The 21,406-nt window shown below is 40.4% G+C and overlaps 2 protein-coding genes across 3 annotated transcripts in view; both read left to right on the top strand.

The window, feature by feature from the left end:
- LOC133664661 (gastrula zinc finger protein XlCGF28.1-like) overlaps window positions 1–19,569 on the top strand; it is a 20,147-nt gene extending 578 nt beyond the window's left edge. For both annotated transcript variants that reach the window (XM_062069486.1, XM_062069487.1), the window contains exon 3: window positions 17,607–19,569. In XM_062069486.1, coding sequence (XP_061925470.1) covers window positions 17,657–18,979 — 1,323 coding nt within the window. In that variant the 5' untranslated portion in view covers window positions 17,607–17,656 and the 3' untranslated portion in view covers window positions 18,980–19,569. The remainder of the gene's footprint in view (window positions 1–17,606) is intronic.
- The window catches only part of LOC133664603 (oocyte zinc finger protein XlCOF6-like), a 175,338-nt gene that overhangs the window by 119,390 nt on the left and 34,542 nt on the right, over window positions 1–21,406 (top strand). The gene's annotated exons all lie outside the window — the stretch shown is intronic.

The following is a 21,406-nucleotide window of genomic DNA, read 5'->3' as shown; positions in this document are numbered from 1 at the left end:
AGAAGTTGGGTTGTCTTGTGAGGATGATTCATGTACAAACCCCGTTTCCATATGAGTTGGGAAATTGTGTTAGATGTAAATATAAACGGAATTCAATGATTTGCAAATCATTTTCAAGCCATTTTCAGTTGAATATGCTACAAAGACAACATATTTGATGTTCAAACTGATAAACCTTTTTTTTTGTTGCAAATAATCATAACTTTAGAATTTGATGCCAGCAACACGTGACAAAGAAGTTGGGAAAGGTGACAATAAATACTGATAAAGTTGAGGAATGCTCATCAAACACTTATTTGGAACATCCCACAGGTGAACAGGCAAATTGGGAACAGGTGGGTGCCATGATTGGGTATAAAAGTAGATTCCATGAAATGCTCAGTCATTCACAAACAAGGATGGGGCGAGGGTCACCACTTTGTCAACAAAAGTGTGAGCAAATTGTTGAACAGTTTAAGAAAAACCTTTCTCAACCAGCTATTGCAAGGAATTTAGGGATTTCACCATCTACGCTCCGTAATATCATCAAAGGGTTCAGAGAATCTGGAGAAATCACTGCACGTAAGCAGCTAAGCCCGTGACCTTCCATCCCTCAGGCTGTACTGCATCAACAAGCGACATCAGTGTGTAAAGGATATCACCACATGGGCTCAGGAACACTTCAGAAACCCACTGTCAGTAACTACAGTTGGTCGCTGCATCTGTAAGTGCAAGTTAAAACTCTCCTATGCAAGGCAAAAACCGTTTATCAACAACACCCAGAAACGCCGTCGGCTTCGCTGGGCCTGAGCTCATCTAAGATGGACTGATGCAAAGTAGAAAAGTGTTCTGTGGTCTGACAAGTCCACATTTCAAATTGTTTTTGGAAACTGTGGATGTCGTGTCCTCCGGACCAAAGAGGAAAAGAACCATTCGGATTGTTATAGGCGCAAAGTGTAAAAGCCAGCATGTGTGATGGTATGGGGGTGTATTAGTGCCCAAGACATGGGTAACTTACACATCTGTGAAGGCGCCATTAATGCTGAAAGGTACATACAGGTTTTGGAGCAACATATGTTGCCATCCAAGCAACGTTACCATGGACGCCCCTGCTTATTTCAGCAAGACAATGCCAAGCCATGTGTTACATCAAGGTGGCTTCATAGTAAAAGAGTGCGGGTACTAGACTGGCCTGCTTGTAGTCCAGACCTGTCTCCCATTGACAATGTGTGGCGCATTATGAAGCCTAAAATAGCACAACGGAGACCCCCGGACTGTTGAACAACTTAAGCTGTACATCAAGCAAGAATGGGAAAGAATTCCACCTGAGAAGCTTCAAAAATGTGTCTCCTCAGTTCCCAAACGTTTACTGAGTGTTGTTAAAAGGAAAGGCCATGTAACACAGTGGTGAACATGCCCTTTCCCAACTACTTTGTCACGTGTTGCAGCCATGAAATTCTAAGTTAATTATTATTTGCAAAAAAAAATAAAGTTTATGAGTTTGAACATCAAATATGTTGTCTTTGTAGTGCATTCAATTGAATATGGGTTGAAAAGGATTTGCAAATCATTGTATTCCGTTTATATTTACATCTAACACAATTTCCCAACTCATATGGAAACGGGGTTTGTACGTCTGGTATTTGCAACGGGGTCTTGCAACCGTCAAATTTAACTACCCGTAAAAATGAGTTGCATATTCCAGTCCATTTGTAGAATAAACTGTTAAAACTTATTTTTTGTCTCATCACTTTATACAGACAGTCATTTAGACAGAAAAACCCGGGTGGACTTTTCCCTTTAAAAGGGAAATCCCGAACATAATCATGGCGTCAGGACAGTATTAAGGTTATTTAATCACATTCATGTTCTTGTCACATGATATGTTTATTCTATATTTCTAATTTAAAGTGAAACTTCACTTTTCTAAATTGTGTAATCATTCACAACCCCGTAAGACAAGTAGGGATGTCCGATAATGTCTTTTTGCCGATATTCCGATATTGTCCAACTCTTAATTACCGATACCGATATCAACCGATATGTACAGTCGTGGAATTAACACATTGTTATGCCTAATTTGGACAACCAGGTATGGTGAAGATAAGGTCCTTTTAAAAAAAAATAAAAAATAAGATAAATAAATTAAAAACATTTTCTTGAATAAAAAAGAAAGTAAAACAATATAAGAATAGTTACATAGAATCTAGTAATTAATGAAAATGAGTAAAATTAACTGTTAAAGGTTAGTACTATTAGTGGACCAGCAGCACGCACAATCATGTGTGCTTACGGACTGTATTCCTTGCAGACTGTATTGATATATATTGATATATAATGTAGGAACCAGAATATTAACAGAAAGAAACAACCCTTTTGTGTGAATGAGTGTAAATGGGGGGGGGAGGTTCAGTGTTTCCCACACATTCATTAAGGCCGCCACAAAAAAAAAAAAAAGTTTAAAAAAAAAAAAAAAATTTGTGTCCTGTGAAGCTTCTCAGGCAAATCATATAGTTGATGTAGATGCCCATATAGGCTGTTCAGATTTACTTTACAAAAGAGAAGTGTAGGATCAAGATTTTTGGAGCTCTTTGTTCAGTGGATCAGATGTTTGATGAAGCTTTGTGTCTATCTACCACCACTACTGTTTTCTGTTTATTTGTTACTGACTGTGGCAGGACACCTCTGCCTCTGTTTCACTTTATGTTGCTGGTAAATAATATGGTTGTAGTAGTAGGCTAAAGTTAAATTATTTAGTATGCACTAATTAAAGGGGCAGAGCTTTAAGAGACATTTTAGCTTTTATATTTTTATAAGATATATTTTTTGTAAGAACCACAATTAATAAATATATTTCAGTGAATAACTTATTGTTCAAATCTGTATATAAATATGTACATAAAGTGTTGTAATTATATTGTAAAATGGATGGATGGATGGATGTTTAAAACAAAACTGTTATTATTAATTAGTAAGTATACATTTTTTGAGCCTTTTTAGAGAAAATCATATCATTGTAGTAAATTATGCAAATTACTCGATGATGTCATGGTGACCACGCCCATAGCCACGCCCCCACCGCCACAGGTATCTTGGCAGTTTATGGGAAACACTGAGGTTTTTTGGGTTGGTGTGCTGATTGTAAGTGTATCTTGTGTTTTTTTATGTTGATTTAATTAAAAAAAATTTTTTTAAAAACCGATACCGATAATAATAAAAATTGATACCGATAATTTCCGATATTACATTTTAAAGCATTTATCGGCCGATAATATCGGATATCTCTAAAGACAAGCACACATTGTCTTGTTCCGTACTGTGGAAAATAAGATGAGCCAACACAAGACGTGCTGCTATATGTACTTTTATTCACGACTCTTGGGAATAACCGTTAACATATCTGGCAACGATAACCAGGAAGTCACATGTGCCAATCACATTTATGTACACTTCAGGGCCCGATCGGAGATCGTATTACCTAAGAATATTACACCCCCCTTCTTTTAAGAAAAATATGAAACACAACATCCAAGGATAGCTCTTTCTGTGTAATAAACCCTTGCTGATACGTATTGAAATTAAAGTAGCGCATGTATGACTGCCATAAAGGAAACATATTTCAATTATCACTTAACTTGCTCAAATGTCATTCTGGATTACATATTGTAAGTAGAACACAATCACAATATCATTGACTTATATGTATCTGAACTTCATTGAGCATATTTATATACTGTAAGTCCATAACAACTATGGGCTTAACCTCGCGTCCAGAGATTGTCTGATACCGCACAGCCTGTGGGGCTGTCTCTCCTGTTATCTTTGAGGTGTGTTGTGTGTAATGTATGCTGTGTGTCATATTTGGTGTTTTTTTCAGTCTGAGTGGTCAGTGTCTCTGTTGTGTCCAGGTGATGTTGTCTGTTTCGCCTGTATTCTTGTCCTCCTCGTGCGCGTATGTGCTATATTTCAGTATCAGCTGAACGAATGACAACTGCTGGTTTCCAATAGCCTTTCTCCTGAAAGCGGATGTATTGTCCCTCATGCAGAGGTGACATCTGCTTAGCTGATCTGTCATAGTATTTCTTCTGCTGGTGTTGTTTGTGGGTTCTCATGATGTGAACATCTTAGTGGCTGATGGTTTTGGGTGTTAAGCAGGATTGAGCGTGTGCGACGACTCATGAGCAGCTGAACTGATGATTTGAAATTGTCTACTGGGGTATTGCGATACTCAAGCAGATTCTGATAAGGGTCTTTCTGATCAGCTTTGGCCTTTTCCACAAGGGACTTTGCAATGTGAACAGACTTCTCGGCTAAGCCGTTACTTTGAGGATAGCATGGGCTGGAGGTCATGTGTGTGAACCCCCATGTGTTGGCTAAACCCTCAAACTCTCTACATCTGTACTGTGGACCATTGTCTGATACAACAGTCTCTGGTATCCTGTGTCTTGCAAAAGAAGATTTCATCTTATGTATAACAGCAGCAGCTGTGGTGCTGTGTAATCTGTCTAGCTCAAAGTATCTGCTGTAATAGTCTACTGTGACTAAATAATCCTCATTGTTCCAAGTGAACAGGTCAGTAGCCACTGTTTGTCATGGCCTGTCTGGGATCTTATGACTTCTCATTGGCTCTTTAGTGTTGGACGGTTTATGTTCATTGCAGATGTGGCATTTCCCAACTAACTCCTCAATCTGTTTGTTCATCCCAGGCCAGAAGATGATTTCACACGCTCTTTGTTTGTACTTTTCCATACCCATGTGACCTGAATGGATACGGGATAACATCTCTGGGCGCAGTGAGTTGGGTATGATGATTTTTTCCCTCTTGAACATAGTGGTTCCAATATTCCACTATGTTCTGAGGGCATAGTTTCCTCTCCTCAGGCCATCCTGACTTAAAGGCCTACTGAAAGCCACTACTACCGACCACGCAGTCTGATAGTTTATATATCAATGATGAAATCTTAACATTGCAACACATGCCAATACGGCCGGGTTAACTTATAAAGTGCAATTTTAAATTTCCCGCCAAACTTCTGGTTAAAAACGTTTTATTATGCTGACGTATGCGCGTGACGTCACGAGGACAAGGGAAGTATTCGGAGCCCGTAGAAAAAGCTCTGTTTTCATTTCATAGTTCCACAATATTCTGGACATCTGTGTTGGTGAATCTTTTGCAATTTGTTTAATGAACAATGGAGGCTGCAAAGAAGAACGTTGTAGGTGGGATTGGTGTATTAGCGGCTGGCTGTAGCAACACAATAAGGACTACTTACTTGGATAGCAGACGCCTAACCGATGCTAGCCGCCAAACCCACGGATGAAGTCCTTCGTCGCGCCGTCGATCGCTGGAACGCAGGTGAGCACGGCTGTTGAGGAGCAGATGAGGGCTGGCTGGCGTAGGTGGAGCGCTAATGTTTTTATCATAGCTCTGTGAGGTCCGGTTGCTAAGTTGCTAAGTTAGCCTTAGCGTCGTTAGCAACAGCATTGTTAAGCTTTACCAGGCTGAGAATTATTAACCGTGTAGTTACATGTACATGGTTTAATAGTATTGTTGATCTTCTGTCTATCCTTCCAGTCAGGGATTTATGTATTTTGTTTCTATCTGCATTTGAGAACGATGCTATCACGTTAGCTCAGTAGCTAAGTGTGTCACCGATGTATTGTCGTGGAGATAAAAGTCACTGTGAATGTCCATTTCGCGTGCTCGACTCTCATTTTCAAGAGGATATAGTATCCGAGGTGGTTTAAAATACAAATCCGTGATCCACAATAGAAAAAGGAGAGAGTTCGGAATCCAATGAGCCAGCTTGTACATAAGTTACGGTCAGAGTGAAAAAAGATACGTCCTGCACTGCCTCTAGTTCTTCACTCTCACGTTCCTCATCCACAAATCTTTCATCCTCGCTCAAATTAATGGGGTAATCGTCGCTTTGTCGCTCCGAATCTCTCTCGCTCCGAATCTCTCTCGCTCCATTGTAAACAAAGGAAAATTGTGAGGAATATTACCTCCTGTGACGTCACGCTACTTCCGGTACAGGCAAGGCTTTTTTTAATCAGCGAGCAAAAGTTGCGAACTTTATCGTCGATTTTCTCTACTAAATCCTTTCAGCAGAAATATGGCAATATCGCGAAATGATAAAGTATGACACATAGAATGGATCTGCTATTCCCGTTTAAATAAATAAAAATAATTTCAGTAGGCCTTTAATTGTCCTTCTCAGCAAGATGAGTTGAGCATCCTTTCCAGTCTCTGCCTTGATGTCTTCAAGTCTGCATGTCCATACCTTCACTGAGGCTGGTGTCCTTGTCAGGCAGTGACTTTTTCGTGAGAGTGTCTGCGACAGGAATGTCTTTGCCTGGTCTGTGAGTGATTGTGAAGTCATACCTCTGTAGCTGAAGCATCATTCTTTGTAACCTTGGAGGCGCTGCTGCAAGTGGTTTTCGCAAAGTGGATTCAAGTGGCTTTTGGTCACTTTCCACGGTGATGTGGCGACCATATATGTACTGGTGGAAACGCTTGCGCCCAAACAGAATAGCATATAGCTCCTTCTCAATTAGTGCATGGTTGACTTCACAATCAGTTAGTGACTTAGATGCATAGCCTATGGGCTTTCCTTCTTGTAACAATACTGCCCCTAATCCATATTTTGATGCGTCAACATGGAGTCTGAGTTCCTTGCTCGGGTGAAAATATTTTAACACCGGACCTGGTTCCTGATTGAGCAGCTCTTTAATTTTTCCGAATGCTTCCTCCTGTTTTTCATCCCATCTGAATTCACTCAAATCTTTTAACAGGTGACGCATGGGTAACCTGACTCTCACCCTCGTAGTTCGCTGAGCTCCACACAAGGGTGTGGGCTCGAAGGCATTGCAAACTCCTTCAAGATAGCAAAAAATAATGAGCCAATCAGGATTGCCGGGCGAGATTTCATAGATGTGACGCAGCGCCGAAGCGCTGTTTGATTCAAACAACAATGGCGGCACGCAGCCCTCGCTGTGTCGTTTGCTGACATTGATTCTGCTATTGCAACTGTTTTGTCGAATCTATCGAATATTAATTCTTTAAAAGATGAACAGAGAACAGTTTTCAAGGCATTTATTGGTGGCAAGGATGTTTTGGCTCTTCTTCTGACCGGGTTTGGATTTCCCAGCATTCATCAGCGTCACAGGTTGATTTCGATGTGAGTGGTTGAAGTAGCACGTCATTCAAGATAACGGACAAGTGGTTTATCCAATCACATACAATTATTTTTTTTTACAATGCCCCGCCTTCTGAAATACATGTCCTATTGAGAACTCCCAGATCCTTGTGTGGAGCTGGTGAGAGTCAGGTTAACGCATGGGTGTATTGACATCAGACAGTCCAGGGGAAAATTTGGACAAATAGTTAATCACGCCAATAATTTTTTTACAGCTCACCTTTGTCTCTTGGTGGTTCTATGTCCCTCACAGCTACAATCTTTGCTGGATCAGGCTTGATTCTACTCTTGGTGATTCTGTGCCCAAAGTATCTGACTTCAGTGGCACAGATTTTACTCTTATCTGGGTTGAGCTTAACTCCTCGCCCCTTGTAGTGCTGCAACATGGCACGGAGGTTGGTATCATGTTCTTCTTTAGCCTTGCCATAGAGGAGGATATCATCGACTATTGCTGTGAAACCCTGCAAACCCTCATAAGTCTCGTTGAGCAGAGATCAGTCCAAAAGGTAAGCGGAGGAATCCGTATCGTCCAAAAACAGTGTTGAAGGTTGTCAGCTTTGAGGACTCATCTGAGCGCTTGATGGCCCAGTAGCCAGGCCTTGCATTCATTACACTGAAGAAACCGGCTCTTGCCAATTTGGATGTGGTGTCCCCAAGGGTAGGTAAGGGGTAGTGCGGGCGTTTGATGACTTTATTTAGGTCCCTTGGATCCAGACATACTCTCGGATTTCCTGTGCGTAGTTTTTCTGCTTCTACCATTGAATTAACCCATTCAGTTGGTTCAGTGACTTTCACAATGTCTTGTTTTTCCATGTTTTGTAATTCCTTCTTGAGGCGGTCACGAAGGGCCAAAGGGACGCGCCTAGGTGGGTGTACTACAGGTACTGCTTCGGGTTTAATGTGAATTGTGCACTCTCCAGGAAACAGTCCTATTCCTGTGAACACATCAGCAAACTCATCCATAACCAATGTCTCAGGTGACCTGTGCACAGACAGTATAAGTTTAATGAGTCCAAAGTCCAAACAGGCTTTAAATCCTAACACTGGAGGAGCTTGTGTGTCAACGATGTGGCCCTTTTAATGTCAGATGAATGCTTTTATACTGGCATTTAATGTTGCGTTTTCCTCTGACGGATAGCCTCTCACCCCCATAGCCATAGAGCGGGAGTGTTGTTGGTTGTAGTGTGTCCTGTATCCCAAGCTTTTGGATAACATTAGTGGGATTGACATTATCTGAGGCTCCAGTGTCTAGCTTAAAGGTAACAGTAGTTTTACTTGGTCCAAACAACACATTTGCATATGCCTGTTCAATTTCTCTTTTGTTACTGCTGCCTCGCGGAACTGCATCAATAAACAAGTCTTCACTGTCTGTCTTGCTGAGTGAGTCAATTTCACTTACAGTGTGCACTCCTGTACTTTGCTTTGAGAGGCATACTTTTGCAAAATTATTCCATTTGCTGCATATCTTGCAGTGTTTACCTTTGGCTGGACAGCTGTCTTTTGCTCCATGAGGCTTGTTTCCGCAGTAGCCACAACTTTTATGACGCTCTCTGTCACCATCAGGTCTGTAGGTGTTCTCTATTGCGTTTTCCAAGCTGTCTTCTTTGAATAATGGCGACTGACAGCATGGACAGTCTGCTCGTGCAGGCCGCTGTTGCCGTTAGCTATAATTTTGAGATGTGCGTGTGGCATGTCATGAGACCTGATGATGTCTATAGCTTTATCCAATGTCAAATCGTAACCGACACTCAGTAGCTTTTCTCTTACTTTAGGTGACTGGATCCCAAACACGACATGGTCTCTCACAATCTCCTCCTTGTTTGCATAATTACAGTCCTTCACAAGCAGTCTCAGATCCGTCAGAAACTGTTCAAATGGCTCGTTAGCTCCTTGTACTTTTTCGTGAAATTTATAACGAGCAAATATGTTTGATTTTGGCATGATGTATGTGCTTCATAGCGCTCATAGTTCATTCAGTACCTTTTGTTCATCGTCTGTAAGTGTCCATGTGTTATATACAGTATGTCCCGGCCTCTTTCGCCGAGCCAAATGAGAAGGTAGCTGCACTTTTCGTCCTCTCCTCTTTTCCTCAAAAGACCAGAAAACATCAACTCCACTCGCATCCCAATCCATACGAGGTGACGGAACTTCGGCGGTGTCCATCTTGTTGCTAAGTTCGTCTTTCCTTTTATTCTGACACCATGTCTTGTTCCGTACTGTGGAAAATAAGTTGAGCTGACACTTGACGTGCTGCTAACTGTAGTTTTATTCACAACTCTTGGGAATAACCGCAGTGTTTCCCACATATTCATTTATTTGTGGCGGCCTGCCACGAAAGAATTACGTCCGCCACAAATAATCTTTTTTTTTTTTTTTGTCCTGTCCAGCTTCTCAGGCAAATCATATAGTTGATGCAGATGCCCATATAGGCTGTTCAGATTTACTTTACAAAAGAGAAGTGTAGGATACTTCTCTTGTTGCCTTATTTGTATTTGACCACTACTGTTTTCTGTTTGTTATTGACGGACACCTCTGGCTCTGTTTCACTTTATGTTGCTGGTAAATAATATGGTTGTAGTAGTAGGCTAAAGTTAAATTATTTAGTATGCACTAATTAAAGGGGCAGAGCTTTAAGAGACATTTTAGCTTTTATATTTAATAAGATATATTTTTTGTAAGAACCACAATTAATAAATATATTTCAGTGAATAACTTATTGCTCAAATCTGTATGTAAATATGTACATAAAAGTGTTGTAATTATATTGTAAGATGGATGGATGGATGGATGGACGTTTAAAACAAAACTGTTATCATTAATTAGTAAGTACAGATTTTTTTAGCCTTTTTAGAAAAAATCATATCATTGTAGTCAATTATGCAAATTACTCGATTATGTCATTGTGGCCACGCCCATGGCCACGCCCCCACCGCCACAGGTATCTTGGCAGTTTATGGGAAACACTGAACCGTTAACATATCTGGCAACGATAAACAGGAAGTTTCATGTCACATGTGCCAATCACATTTATGTACACTTCAGGGACCGATCGGAGATCGTATTACCTAAGAATAATACACACGTTTTTATTTTTTAATGCATTCTAAACCAACTAAAGTTTATTTACAATGTAGAATGTATAAAAAAGAAAAAACATGTCTTCTTGGCTTACATAAGGATAATGGATGATAGAAAAAAAGTGCATTACCCCTTTAAATTGGCAGATATATAAACTGTCCTTCAAATTAGAGATGAACAAACATTGAAATTGAGGTTGTTTTTGATATTACAGCGTTTCTTCCAGATTGCCACTATATATGTGGCGGTGGGAGCGTGACCAATATGACATATTTCTGACATCATGATTAATTTGATTGACAGTGAAACATATAAAGAAGTCTGAGGAGCTCTCAGTAAAGGACATGAAACATCAGAGGAAAATAATTAAGTTGAAATCAATCAATCAATCAATGTTTATTTATATAGCCCTAAATCACAAGTGTCTCAAAGGGCTGCACAAGCCACAACGACATCCTCGGTTCAGATCCCACATCAGAGCAAGGAAAAACTCAACCCAGTGGGATGACAATGAGAGACCTTGGAGAGGACTGCAGATGTGGGTGACCCCACTCCCCTCTAGAGGAGACCGGTGCAATGGAGTGGGTCTAGCATAATATTGTGAAAGTCCAGTCCGTAGTGGATCTAACATAATAGTGAGAGTCCAGTCCATAGTGGGGCCAGCAGGAGACCATACCGAGCGGAGACGGGTCAGCAGCGCAGAGATGTTCCTAACCGATACACAGGCGAGCGGTCCACCCCGGGTCCCGACTCTGGACAGCCAGCACTTCATCCATGGCCACCGGACCTGTGCCCCCCCCCCCCCCCTCTCCACAAGGGAGAGGGGGGCAAAGCAGAAAAGAAAAGAAACGGCAGATCAACTGGTCTAAAAAGGGGGTCTATTTAAAGGCTAGAGTATACAAATGAGTTTTAAGATGGGGCTTAAATGCTTCTACTGAGGTAGCATCTCTAACTGTTACCGGGGGACATTCCAGGGTACTGGAGCCCCAATAGAAAACGCTCTATAGCCCGCAGACTTTTTTTGGGCTCTGGGAATCACTAATAAGCCAGAGTTCTTTGAACACAGATTTCTTGCCGGGACATATGATACAATACAATCGGCAAGATAGGATGGAGCTAGACCGTGTAGTATTTTATACGTAAGTAGTAAAACCTTAAAGTCACATATTAAGTGCACAGGAAGCCAGTGCAGGTGAGCCAGTATAGGCGTATATATATGTACAGTATATAAAGGTATATACAGTACAGGCGTAATATTATCAAACTTTCTTGTTCTTGTCAAAAGTCTAGCAGCCGCATTTTGTACCAACTGTAATCTTTTAATGCTAGACATAGGGAGACCCCAAAATAATACGTTACAGTAATCGAGACGAGACGTGACAAACGCATGAATAATGATCTCAGCGTTGCTAGTGGACAAAATGGAACGAATTTTAGCGATATTACGGAGATGAAAGAAGGCCGTTTTAGTAACACTCTTAATGTGTGACTCAAACGAGAGAGTTGGGTCGAAGATAATACCCAGATTCTTTACCAAGTCGCCTGGTGTAATTGTTTGGTTGTCAAATGTTAAGGTGGTATTATTAAATAGATGTTGGTGTCGAGCAGGACCGATAATCAGCATTTCCGTTTTCTTGGCGTTGAGTTGCAAAAAGTTAGCGGACATCCGTTGTTTGATTTCATTAAGACACGCCTCCAGCTGACTACAATCTGGCGTGTTGGTCAGCTTTAGGGGAATGTAGAGTTGGGTGTCATCAGCATAACAGTGAAAGCTAACACCGTATTTGCGTATGATGTCACCTAGCGGCAGCATGTAGATGCTAAAGAGTGCAGGGCCAAGAACCGAACCCTGGGGAACTCCACACGTTACCTTAACATAGTCCAAGGTCACATTGTTATGGGAGACACACTGCATCCTGTCAGTAAGATAAGAGTTAAACCAAGACAAGGCTAAGTCTGACATACCAATACGTGTTTTGATACGCTCTAATAAAATACAAACCCCGTTTCCATATGAGTTGGGAAATTGTGTTAGATGTAAATATAAACGGAGTACAATGATTTGCAAATCCTTTTCAACCCATATTCAGTTGAATGCACTACAAAGACAAGATATTTGATGTTCAAACTCATAAACTTAATTTTTTTTTTGCAAATAATAATTAACTTAGAATTTCATGGCTGCAACACGTGCCAAAGTAGTTGGGAAAGGACATTCTCACCACTGTGTTACATGGCCTTTCCTTTTAACAACACTCAGTAAACGTTTGGGAACTGAGGAGACACATTTTTGAAGCTTCTCAGGTGGAATTCTTTCCCATTCTTGCTTGATGTACAGCTTAAGTTCTTCAACAGTCCGGGGGTCTCCGTTGTGCTATTTTAGGCTTCATAATGCGCCACACATTTTCAATGGGAGACAGGTCTGGACTACAGGCAGGCCGGTCTAGTACCCGCACTCTTTTACTATGAAGCCACGTTGATGTAACACATGACTTGGCATTGTCTTGCTGAAATAAGCAGGGGCGTCCATGGTAACGTTGCTTGGATGGCAACATGTTGCTCCAAAACCTGTATGTACCTTTCAGCATTAATGGCGCCTTCAAAGATGTGTAAGTTACCCATGTCTTGGGCACTAATACACCCCCATACCATCACACATGCTGGCTTTTACACTTTGCGCCTATAACAATCCGGATGTTTTTTTTCCTCTTTGGTCCGGAGGACACGACATCCACAGTTTCCAAAAACAATTTGAAATGTGGACTCGTCAGACCACAGAACACTTTTCCACTTGTATCAGTCCATCTTAGATGAGCTCAGGCCCAGCGAAGCCGACTGCATTTCTGGGTGTTGTTGATAAACGGTTTTCGCCTTGCATAGGAGAGTTTTAACTTGCACTTCCAGATGTAGCGACCAACTGTAGTTACTGACAGTGGGTTTCTGAAGTGTTCCTGAGCCCATGTGGTGATATCCTTTACACACTGATGTCACTTGTTGATGCAGTACAGCTTGAGGGATCAAAGGTCACGGGCTTAGCTGCTTACGTGCAGTGATTTCTCCAGATTCTCTGAACCCTTTGATGATATTACGGACCATAGATGGTGAAATCCCTAAATTCCTTGCAATAGCTGGTTGAGAAAGGTTTTTCTTAAACTGTTCAACAATTTGCTCACGCATTTGTTGACAAAGTGGTGACCCTCGCCCCATCCTTGTTTGTGAATGACTGAGCATTTCATGGAATCTACTTTTATACCCAATCATGGCACCCACCTGTTCCCAATTTGCCTGTTCACCTGTGGGATGTTCCAAATAAGTGTTTGATGAGCATTCCTCAACTTTATCAGTATTTATTGCCACCTTTCCCAACTTCTTTGTCACGTGTTGCTGGCATCAAATTCTGAACTTAATGATTATTTGCAAAAAAAAAAAAAAGTTTATCAGTTTGAACTTTAAATATGTTGTCTTTGTAGCATATTCAACTGAATATGGGTTGACAATGATTTGCAAATCATTGTATTCCGTTTATATTTACATCTAACACAATTTCCCAACTCATATGGAAACGGGGTTTGTATTATGATCGACGGTATCAAAAGCAGCGCTAAGATCAAGAAGCAGCAACAAAGATGACGCATCAGAATCCATCGTTAGCAATAGACCATTAGTCATTTTTGCGAGGTCTGTCTCCATAGAGTGTAAATGTAAATTGTAAGGAAGTACAAATCCAAGACCTCAACTGACTGTCACAGAATAGATGTGGAAACAAAAGAAAGTCACTGAAGAAATCTCAGAAGCCCTAACATATATAAGCTATCTGTGGTTTCTAACAGGCACATTCCTTAACAAAATTAAAATAACAAAAGTTGTACTGATTTATAAGACTGGAGACAAACACCAATTTACAAACTACAGACATGTATCTCTACTTCCACAATTTCCTAAAATCATTGAAATTTATTCAATAACAGATTAGACAAATTCATAATCAAAAGTGGAATAATAGCAGAAAACCAATACAATTTAGAGCTAACATTTCAACATCGATGGCATTAATTAAAATAATGTAGGAAATGACCAATGCAATAGATGGTAAACAGTGTGACGCAGCAGTGTTTATGGAATCTAACAAAAGCATTTGACACAATCATATTTTAATCAACCAATTAGAACGGTATGGCAACAGAGGGTTGGTCTTGAATTGGATACAAAGCTACTTGAACAACATGAAGCAATATTTTTGCTGTCCATTTTCATAACAGAAACTAAAAGCTTAGTTGTTGTTGTTAAGGAAAGCCAAGTTCTTTATTCGACACGGATGAGCACATTATAGCGACTTTGGTGATGTTTGTTAGCATCAAGAAAATATCCTTAATAGTATTAATAAACTATATTAATAAATATCTGGTAGGCTCAACAGCTTATACTGGATCTGTGGGCGGTATAGCTCGGTTGGTAGACCGGCCGTGCCAGCAACTTGAGGGTTGCAGGTTCAATCCCCGCTTCAGCCATTCTAGTCACTGCCGTTGTGTCCTTGGGCAAGACACTTTACCCACCTGCTCCCAGTGCCACCCACACTGGTTTAAATGTAACTTAGATATTGGGTTTCACTATGTAAAGCGCTTTGAGTCACTAGAGAAAAAGCGCTATATAAATATAATTCACTTCACTTCACTTCAGCTTGATATCGCTAGCAAACATTGCTGAACAGCAGGGACATCTATAGCTAAATAATGAGACAAAATATGAACTTCACAGCATAAAAACAACTGCAGACATGAATTGTAGGTGAGACTAATATTTGTAGCAGGAAATCAACTGCAAACAAACTTATCCTTTTTGTCATTAGCGTCACGATCCCAGCAACACTCGTTATGTCAATCAAATACGTTACATAGCGATCCACGAATAAATCCAAATTTGTCATCTCGGATTAACGTTTAATTTGTGGACCCCTCAGATGTAAAGACATGATGTACCTCCAATCTTTTCACATCTAAATACCATAAGTGTCAGTTGAAGTGAGGTAGCAGTCGCCTGTTGGTGATGATAAATGGTTTAAATCTTTAAAAAGATATTTTTCTTAAGAGAGTAAAAATGCACCCCATCCCATTTTAAATATTTTTTCATTATCACTTTTATATTTGCCTTTCAAAATAAGCCAACATCTGCACTGATTCAGGTAAATAAACAGTAGCCTAATGGGACTTAGACCATCGCCTGAAACCCAGACGTGCCCGGATGTGCCTCCAGGTCACGTGATTGCAACCCACCTCTAAAGGGGTTCGGATTTTTCTACATTTCCCACAATGCATTGCCGTCGGCCATATTAGAAGGCTTTGTTTGTATCACACCCATTGTTGCTGATCATTCAACCAGTGAAATTAAAATAAATAAAAGCCCCATTTTGCAGTAACTTGATGTGCTTGGTTAAAGAACTTTGATAGTAGTTAATAATAATAATGGATTAGATTTTATATCGTGCTTTTATAAAATTACATACTCAAAGCGCTCACAGAGAAGTGGGAACCCATCATTCATTCACACCTGGTGGTGGTAAGCTACATTTGTAGCCACAGCTGCCCTGGGGTAGACTGACGGAAGCGAGGCTGGCAGTTTGCGCCTACGGCCCCTCCGACCACCACCTACCATTCATCATTCATTCACCAGTGTGAGCGGCACCGGGTGCAAGGGTGAAGTGTCCTGCCCAAGGACACAATGGCAGCGATTTGGATGTCAAGAGGCGAACCTGTAACCCTCAGGTTTCTGGCACGGCCGCTCTACCCACTACGCCATACCGGCCCCTAAACTAGTAGGAGTAGTTGTTAAAGTAGTTGCATTAATAAAAATAGTACTCACTTCTCTCATTACTCTAGGCTGGCTTGACGACACCATGTCCTCTGCTCCACTCAGACTAGTCCATCTTGTACGGATCCTTGCATCCAATTAGGGCTGTTTGCTCCTTATAACGACGTAGGAACTTCTTATCTAATGACTCACAGTACTCCTCCATCTTATCACAGCCGGTGCAATGTTATTTTCCACTGAACAGTTCGGAAATATTAGGTGTAGCGCTATCATAAACGATGACGCTAGCCTTTCAATATGGCTTCTGACAATGCATTGTGGGATACTTGAGCCGAAAATCTGAAGCCCTCTATACATGAAGCTAGGTGAAAATACGTCAACAGCGTGGTCGGGGGTGGGGGGGCGTGGTTGGGGCGTGGCTAAGGGCGTTTATACCATATTTACAGCTAGAATTCACCAAATCAAGTATTTCATATATATATATATATATATATATATATATATGTGTATGAAATACTTGACTTTCAGTGAATTCTAGCTATATATATATATATATATATATTTAATTTTTTTTATTTTATTATACATATAAATAAAATACTTGAATTTCAGTGTTCTGCAGGCTATCCAGTAGATGACAGTATTGTCCTGTTTAAGAGTGTCACAACATTGCTGTTTACTGCAGACGAACTGCTTTATGGTAGACTAAACGTGACTTGTGTGTTGTTACCGCGCTGGGAGGACGTTAATGAAACTGCCTAACAATAAACCCACATAAGAAACCAAGAACTCTCTCTCCTTGTTGTGCACTCTACTCTCTAAAAGCCGTAGATGTTATGACGTCATTGGGCAGGCAAGCTGTTTATATTGTGGGAAAGCGGACGTGAGAACAGCTGTCCCCACTCAGGTCCGCATTGAGCTGGAGGGGGCGTGGCCTCCAGCTCCGGCTTAATACCGGGAGTTTGTCGGGAGAAAATCTTGGCCGGGAGGTTGTCGGGAGAGGCGCTGAATGCCGGGATTCTCCCGCTAAAAACGGGAGGGTTGGCAAGTATGGGTCTAAGTGAGACCTGCATAGAGGTTTTTGTTTCATGTCTCTACGACATTCCTACTGGGAGTTACAGGCAGTTTTGTCTGTGTTTTCTTCCTTATGGGCGCTAGAGCGCAATTTTGAGTTTTGGGGTTTGGTTTTTTGATTAGATCGCAATTTTCGCCAGTCCTGATGTGTGTATCCAATTTGGTGAGTTTTGAAGCATGTTAAGGAGGTCAAATTACAGCTCAAAGAGGCGGCGGTATAATAATAAAACGCTAGAAATACAATAGGGTCCTCTTTCCCAAAGGGACTCGGTCCCTAAAAATGAGCTATGTGATTTTTTTGTTTTTTTAAGGTGGGTTTTTAGCCCTATTTTAAAAGCATCCACCGTGTGTGGGGCCCTGAGGTAGTCAGGAAGGGTGTTCTTTAGTACATGTAAACGTGCTTAATGCCTCTTGTGACTGAGCAAACCTGGACGTTTTTAAAGCATGCGTTTGTCTTCTTGTGTTCTGCAGACGTGTGTGAAGAAAATCTTCTTCCTGAGCTAAAGAAGTGAAGCTTCAGGATGCAGCAGGAGGAGCCACAGCCCTCCTACTTTAAAGAGGAAGACGAGGACCCACTGACCCCCCATTTTAAAGAGGAAGAGGAGGAACACAGCATCAGTCAGGAGGGAGAGCAGCTTGACTGGTTGGAGGAGTTCCCAGTGATTAGTGTTATTGTGAAGGGTGAAGATGATGAGGTCGAAGGTGAAAGTGAGGAGAAGAGAGAGGCGGAGCCTCCAAGCAGCAGCTCAACACAACACATGACAACAGAAGCTGATGGAGACCACTGTGGAGGATCACAAGCAGACAAGCTCTTAGCTCCACTATCAGATAGTAACGACAGAACGTCACACTCTCCTGACGCTGATGAGGAAGACTCTAAAGATGATAAGACATGTCACACTGACAACACCCACTTGAAATGTTCTCACTGTGACAAAACCTTTCATTCCCGTTCTTATCTGAAAGTACACATGAGAATACACACTGGAGAAAAACCTTTCCCTTGCTCAACCTGTGGTAAAGGTTTCACACGCAGTCAAAGTTTGAAAGTACACAAGAGAACACACACCGGAGAAAAAACTTGTATCTGTTCAATCTGTGGTAAAGGTTTTGTACTTAGTCAAAATTTGAAAGTACACATGAGAATACACACCGGAGAAAAATCATTTTCTTGCTCAACCTGCGGTAAAGAATTTACACAAAGTCAGAGTTTGAAATTACATATGAGAAAACACACCGGAGAAAAACCTTTCGATTGTTCAATCTGTGGTAAAGGTTTTGTTCTAAGTCACAATTTGAAAGTACACATGACAACGCACACTGGTGAAAAACTTTATGTCTGTTCAGTCTGCGGTAAAGGTTTTGCAACGAGCCACAATTTGAAATTACATATGAGAATACACACCGGAGAAAAACCTTTTATCTGTTCAATATGTGGTAAAGGTTTTACACACAGTCAGAGTTTGAAAAAACACACAATATTACACACTGGAGAAACATCTTTTATATGTTTAATCTGTAGTAAAGGTTTTGTACAAAGTAACAATTTGAAAGTACACATGAGAATACACACCGGTGAAAAACCTTTTCCTTGTTCAATCTGTGGTAAAGGTTTTGTACAAAGATCACATATGGAAGAACACAGAAGAATACACACTGGAGAAAAATATTGTATCTGTTCAATCTGTAGTAAAGGTTTTGCACAAAGTCACAATTTGAAAGTACACATGAGAACACACACAGGAGAGAAAGTGTTGAGTTGCAGTGTGTGTGGTGAAAGATTCTCTTATAAGTACCAGCTTGAAAAACACACGTGTGCTGGTGAGAACAGCAGCAGCAAATGAAACTGCAGGATTTGAAATAAACTGTCAAGACTTTAATTTTGACTTCCTAACAACATCAGCACATATAACATGTGTGACATTGTTGTTTGTGTAACAATCTTTTTAATATGCCTCTACATTTATTGATTATATATTTTACATTCGTGGTTTTAGTGAGAGTAAACAGTACACAAAATATTTTGCATACAATAAACATTTTATGTGTATACATATATTCATAAAACAATTTTAGACTTATTCATAATAGTGTTTTTTATAGGTGAATGAAATATTGAAGTGTTACATATTTTTATTTCTAATTGTTAATGATCCCATAGATTAACACCTTTATATGATATACATACAGTCGTGGTCAAAAGGTTACATACACTTGTAAAGAACATCATGTCATGGCTGTCTTGAGTTTCCAATAATTTCTACAACTCTTATTTTTTTGTGATGGAGTGATTGGAGCACATACTTGTTGGTCACAAAAAACATTCTTGAAGTTTGGTTGTTTTATGAATGTATTATGGGTCAACTAAAAATGTGACCAAATCTGCTGGGTCAAAAGTATATTTAATATTTGGTTACATGTCCCTTGGCAAGTTTCACTGCAATAAGGCGCTTTTGGTAGCAATCCACAAGCTTCTGGTTGAATTTTTGACCACTCCTCTTGACAAGATTGGTGCAGTTCAGCTAAATTTGTTGGTTTTCTGACAGCATTGTCCACACGTTTTAGTCAGGACTTTGGGAAGGCCGTTCTAAAACCTTAATTCTAGCCTGATTTAGCCATTCCTTTACCACATTTATAATTTATATTTTTATTAATAATTTTCCAAAAATAACACCAGCCAAAACATATAACAGAGGAAAAACAAAAGACAAAGCAAATACAACAAAACAAAACAACCCCCACTTCCACACACATTCACAAATCCATTAGACGCTTACATGAACTACAGAAAATCCAAAATGAAAATAAATTAAAATAACAACAAAAAAAATTGATAATAATAATAAAAATTCATACTTTAACCATCTGACCAAACAAGTCCATTGACTTTTGCAGTCAAGATATTTCATCACAGGGCCCCAGGAGTCCTCCCATTTTCTTTGAGTGGATTGTCCGTTGTATCGCAGTTTCTTCATATGTATGACTGAAACAAGTTCATGAAGCCAATTTTGAAAGGATGGAGGAGTTGGTGTCTTCCATTCTGCCATTATAAGTTTCTTGGCCAGCACTGTACCCATTAATAGTGCAGTTTGGGTGTAGAGGGGAAGAGTTAATGCATACTTGCCAACCTTGAGACCTCCGATACCGGGAGGTGGGGGGTGGGGGGGGCGCGGTCGGGGTGGGGCGGGGCGTGGTTAATAGGAGAGTAGATTTACAGCTAGAATTCACCAACTCAAGTATTTCATATATATATATATATATATATATATATATATATATATATATATATATATATATATATATATATATGTATGTATGTATGTATGAAATACTTGACTTTCAGTGAATTCTAGCTATATATATATATATATGTATATATATATTTATTTTATTATACATATAAATAAAATAAGTACTTGAATTTCAGTGTTCCGGGGGCTATCCAGTAGATGGCAGTATTGTCCTGTTTAACTTCTCCTCCGTTCATGACTCGGCCACCATGTTCAATGGAGAAGTCTGTTCTACAAAATGTACAGGCAACATAATTACATACCCCTTCCCCTTCGAACTGTCCTGGATGAACTGAAATTCTTGTTTCCATTCGTTTTGGAACTTGCAAGCGTATTTCTTCATCTTGCTCGTCAACGGCGTCGCCATGTCTGTAACTTCCTCGTTCTTCTGCTTCGTCTCCTTGTGTGCGCAGTTGTGCACTCTACTCTCTAAAAGCCCTAGATGTTATGACGTCATTGGGCAGGCAAGCTGTTTATATTGTGGGAAAACGGACGTGAGAACAGGCTGTCCCCACTCAGGTCCGCATTGAGCTGGAGGGGGAGTGGCCTCCAGCTCCGGCTGAATACCGGGAGTTTGTCGGGAGAAGATTTCTGCCGGGAGGTTATCGGGAGAGGCGCTGAATACCGGGAGTCTTCCGCTAAAAACGGGAGGGTTGGCAAGTATGAGTTAATGAGTCCGCTGAACATCCAAACAGGGCCAAGTCTCTGTCAGGTAAGAATGGGCTTTCGAAAACTTCAGAAAAAAAAGACAAAATCCTTCACCAAAATGTACCGATAACTGAACAATTCCAAAATAAATGCAACAACGTACCATTATCTACTTTGCATCTGTCACACATCAGGATAGAATTTATGTAACATAACCTTAGAATAATGAAACCTATGTATAACTTTGAACTGAATTAACCTGTGTCTGCTGTTTATTGAACATTTATGAATGGAAGAAAGTGCAGTCGTCCATACCTCATTAGGGAGACCATC

The sequence above is a fragment of the Entelurus aequoreus genome, linkage group LG14 (genome assembly GCF_033978785.1).
Source record: "Entelurus aequoreus isolate RoL-2023_Sb linkage group LG14, RoL_Eaeq_v1.1, whole genome shotgun sequence".
NCBI lineage: Eukaryota > Metazoa > Chordata > Actinopteri > Syngnathiformes > Syngnathidae > Entelurus > Entelurus aequoreus.
The sequence above is the reverse complement of the archived record's forward strand: the minus strand, read 5'-3'. Positions and strand labels throughout refer to the sequence as shown.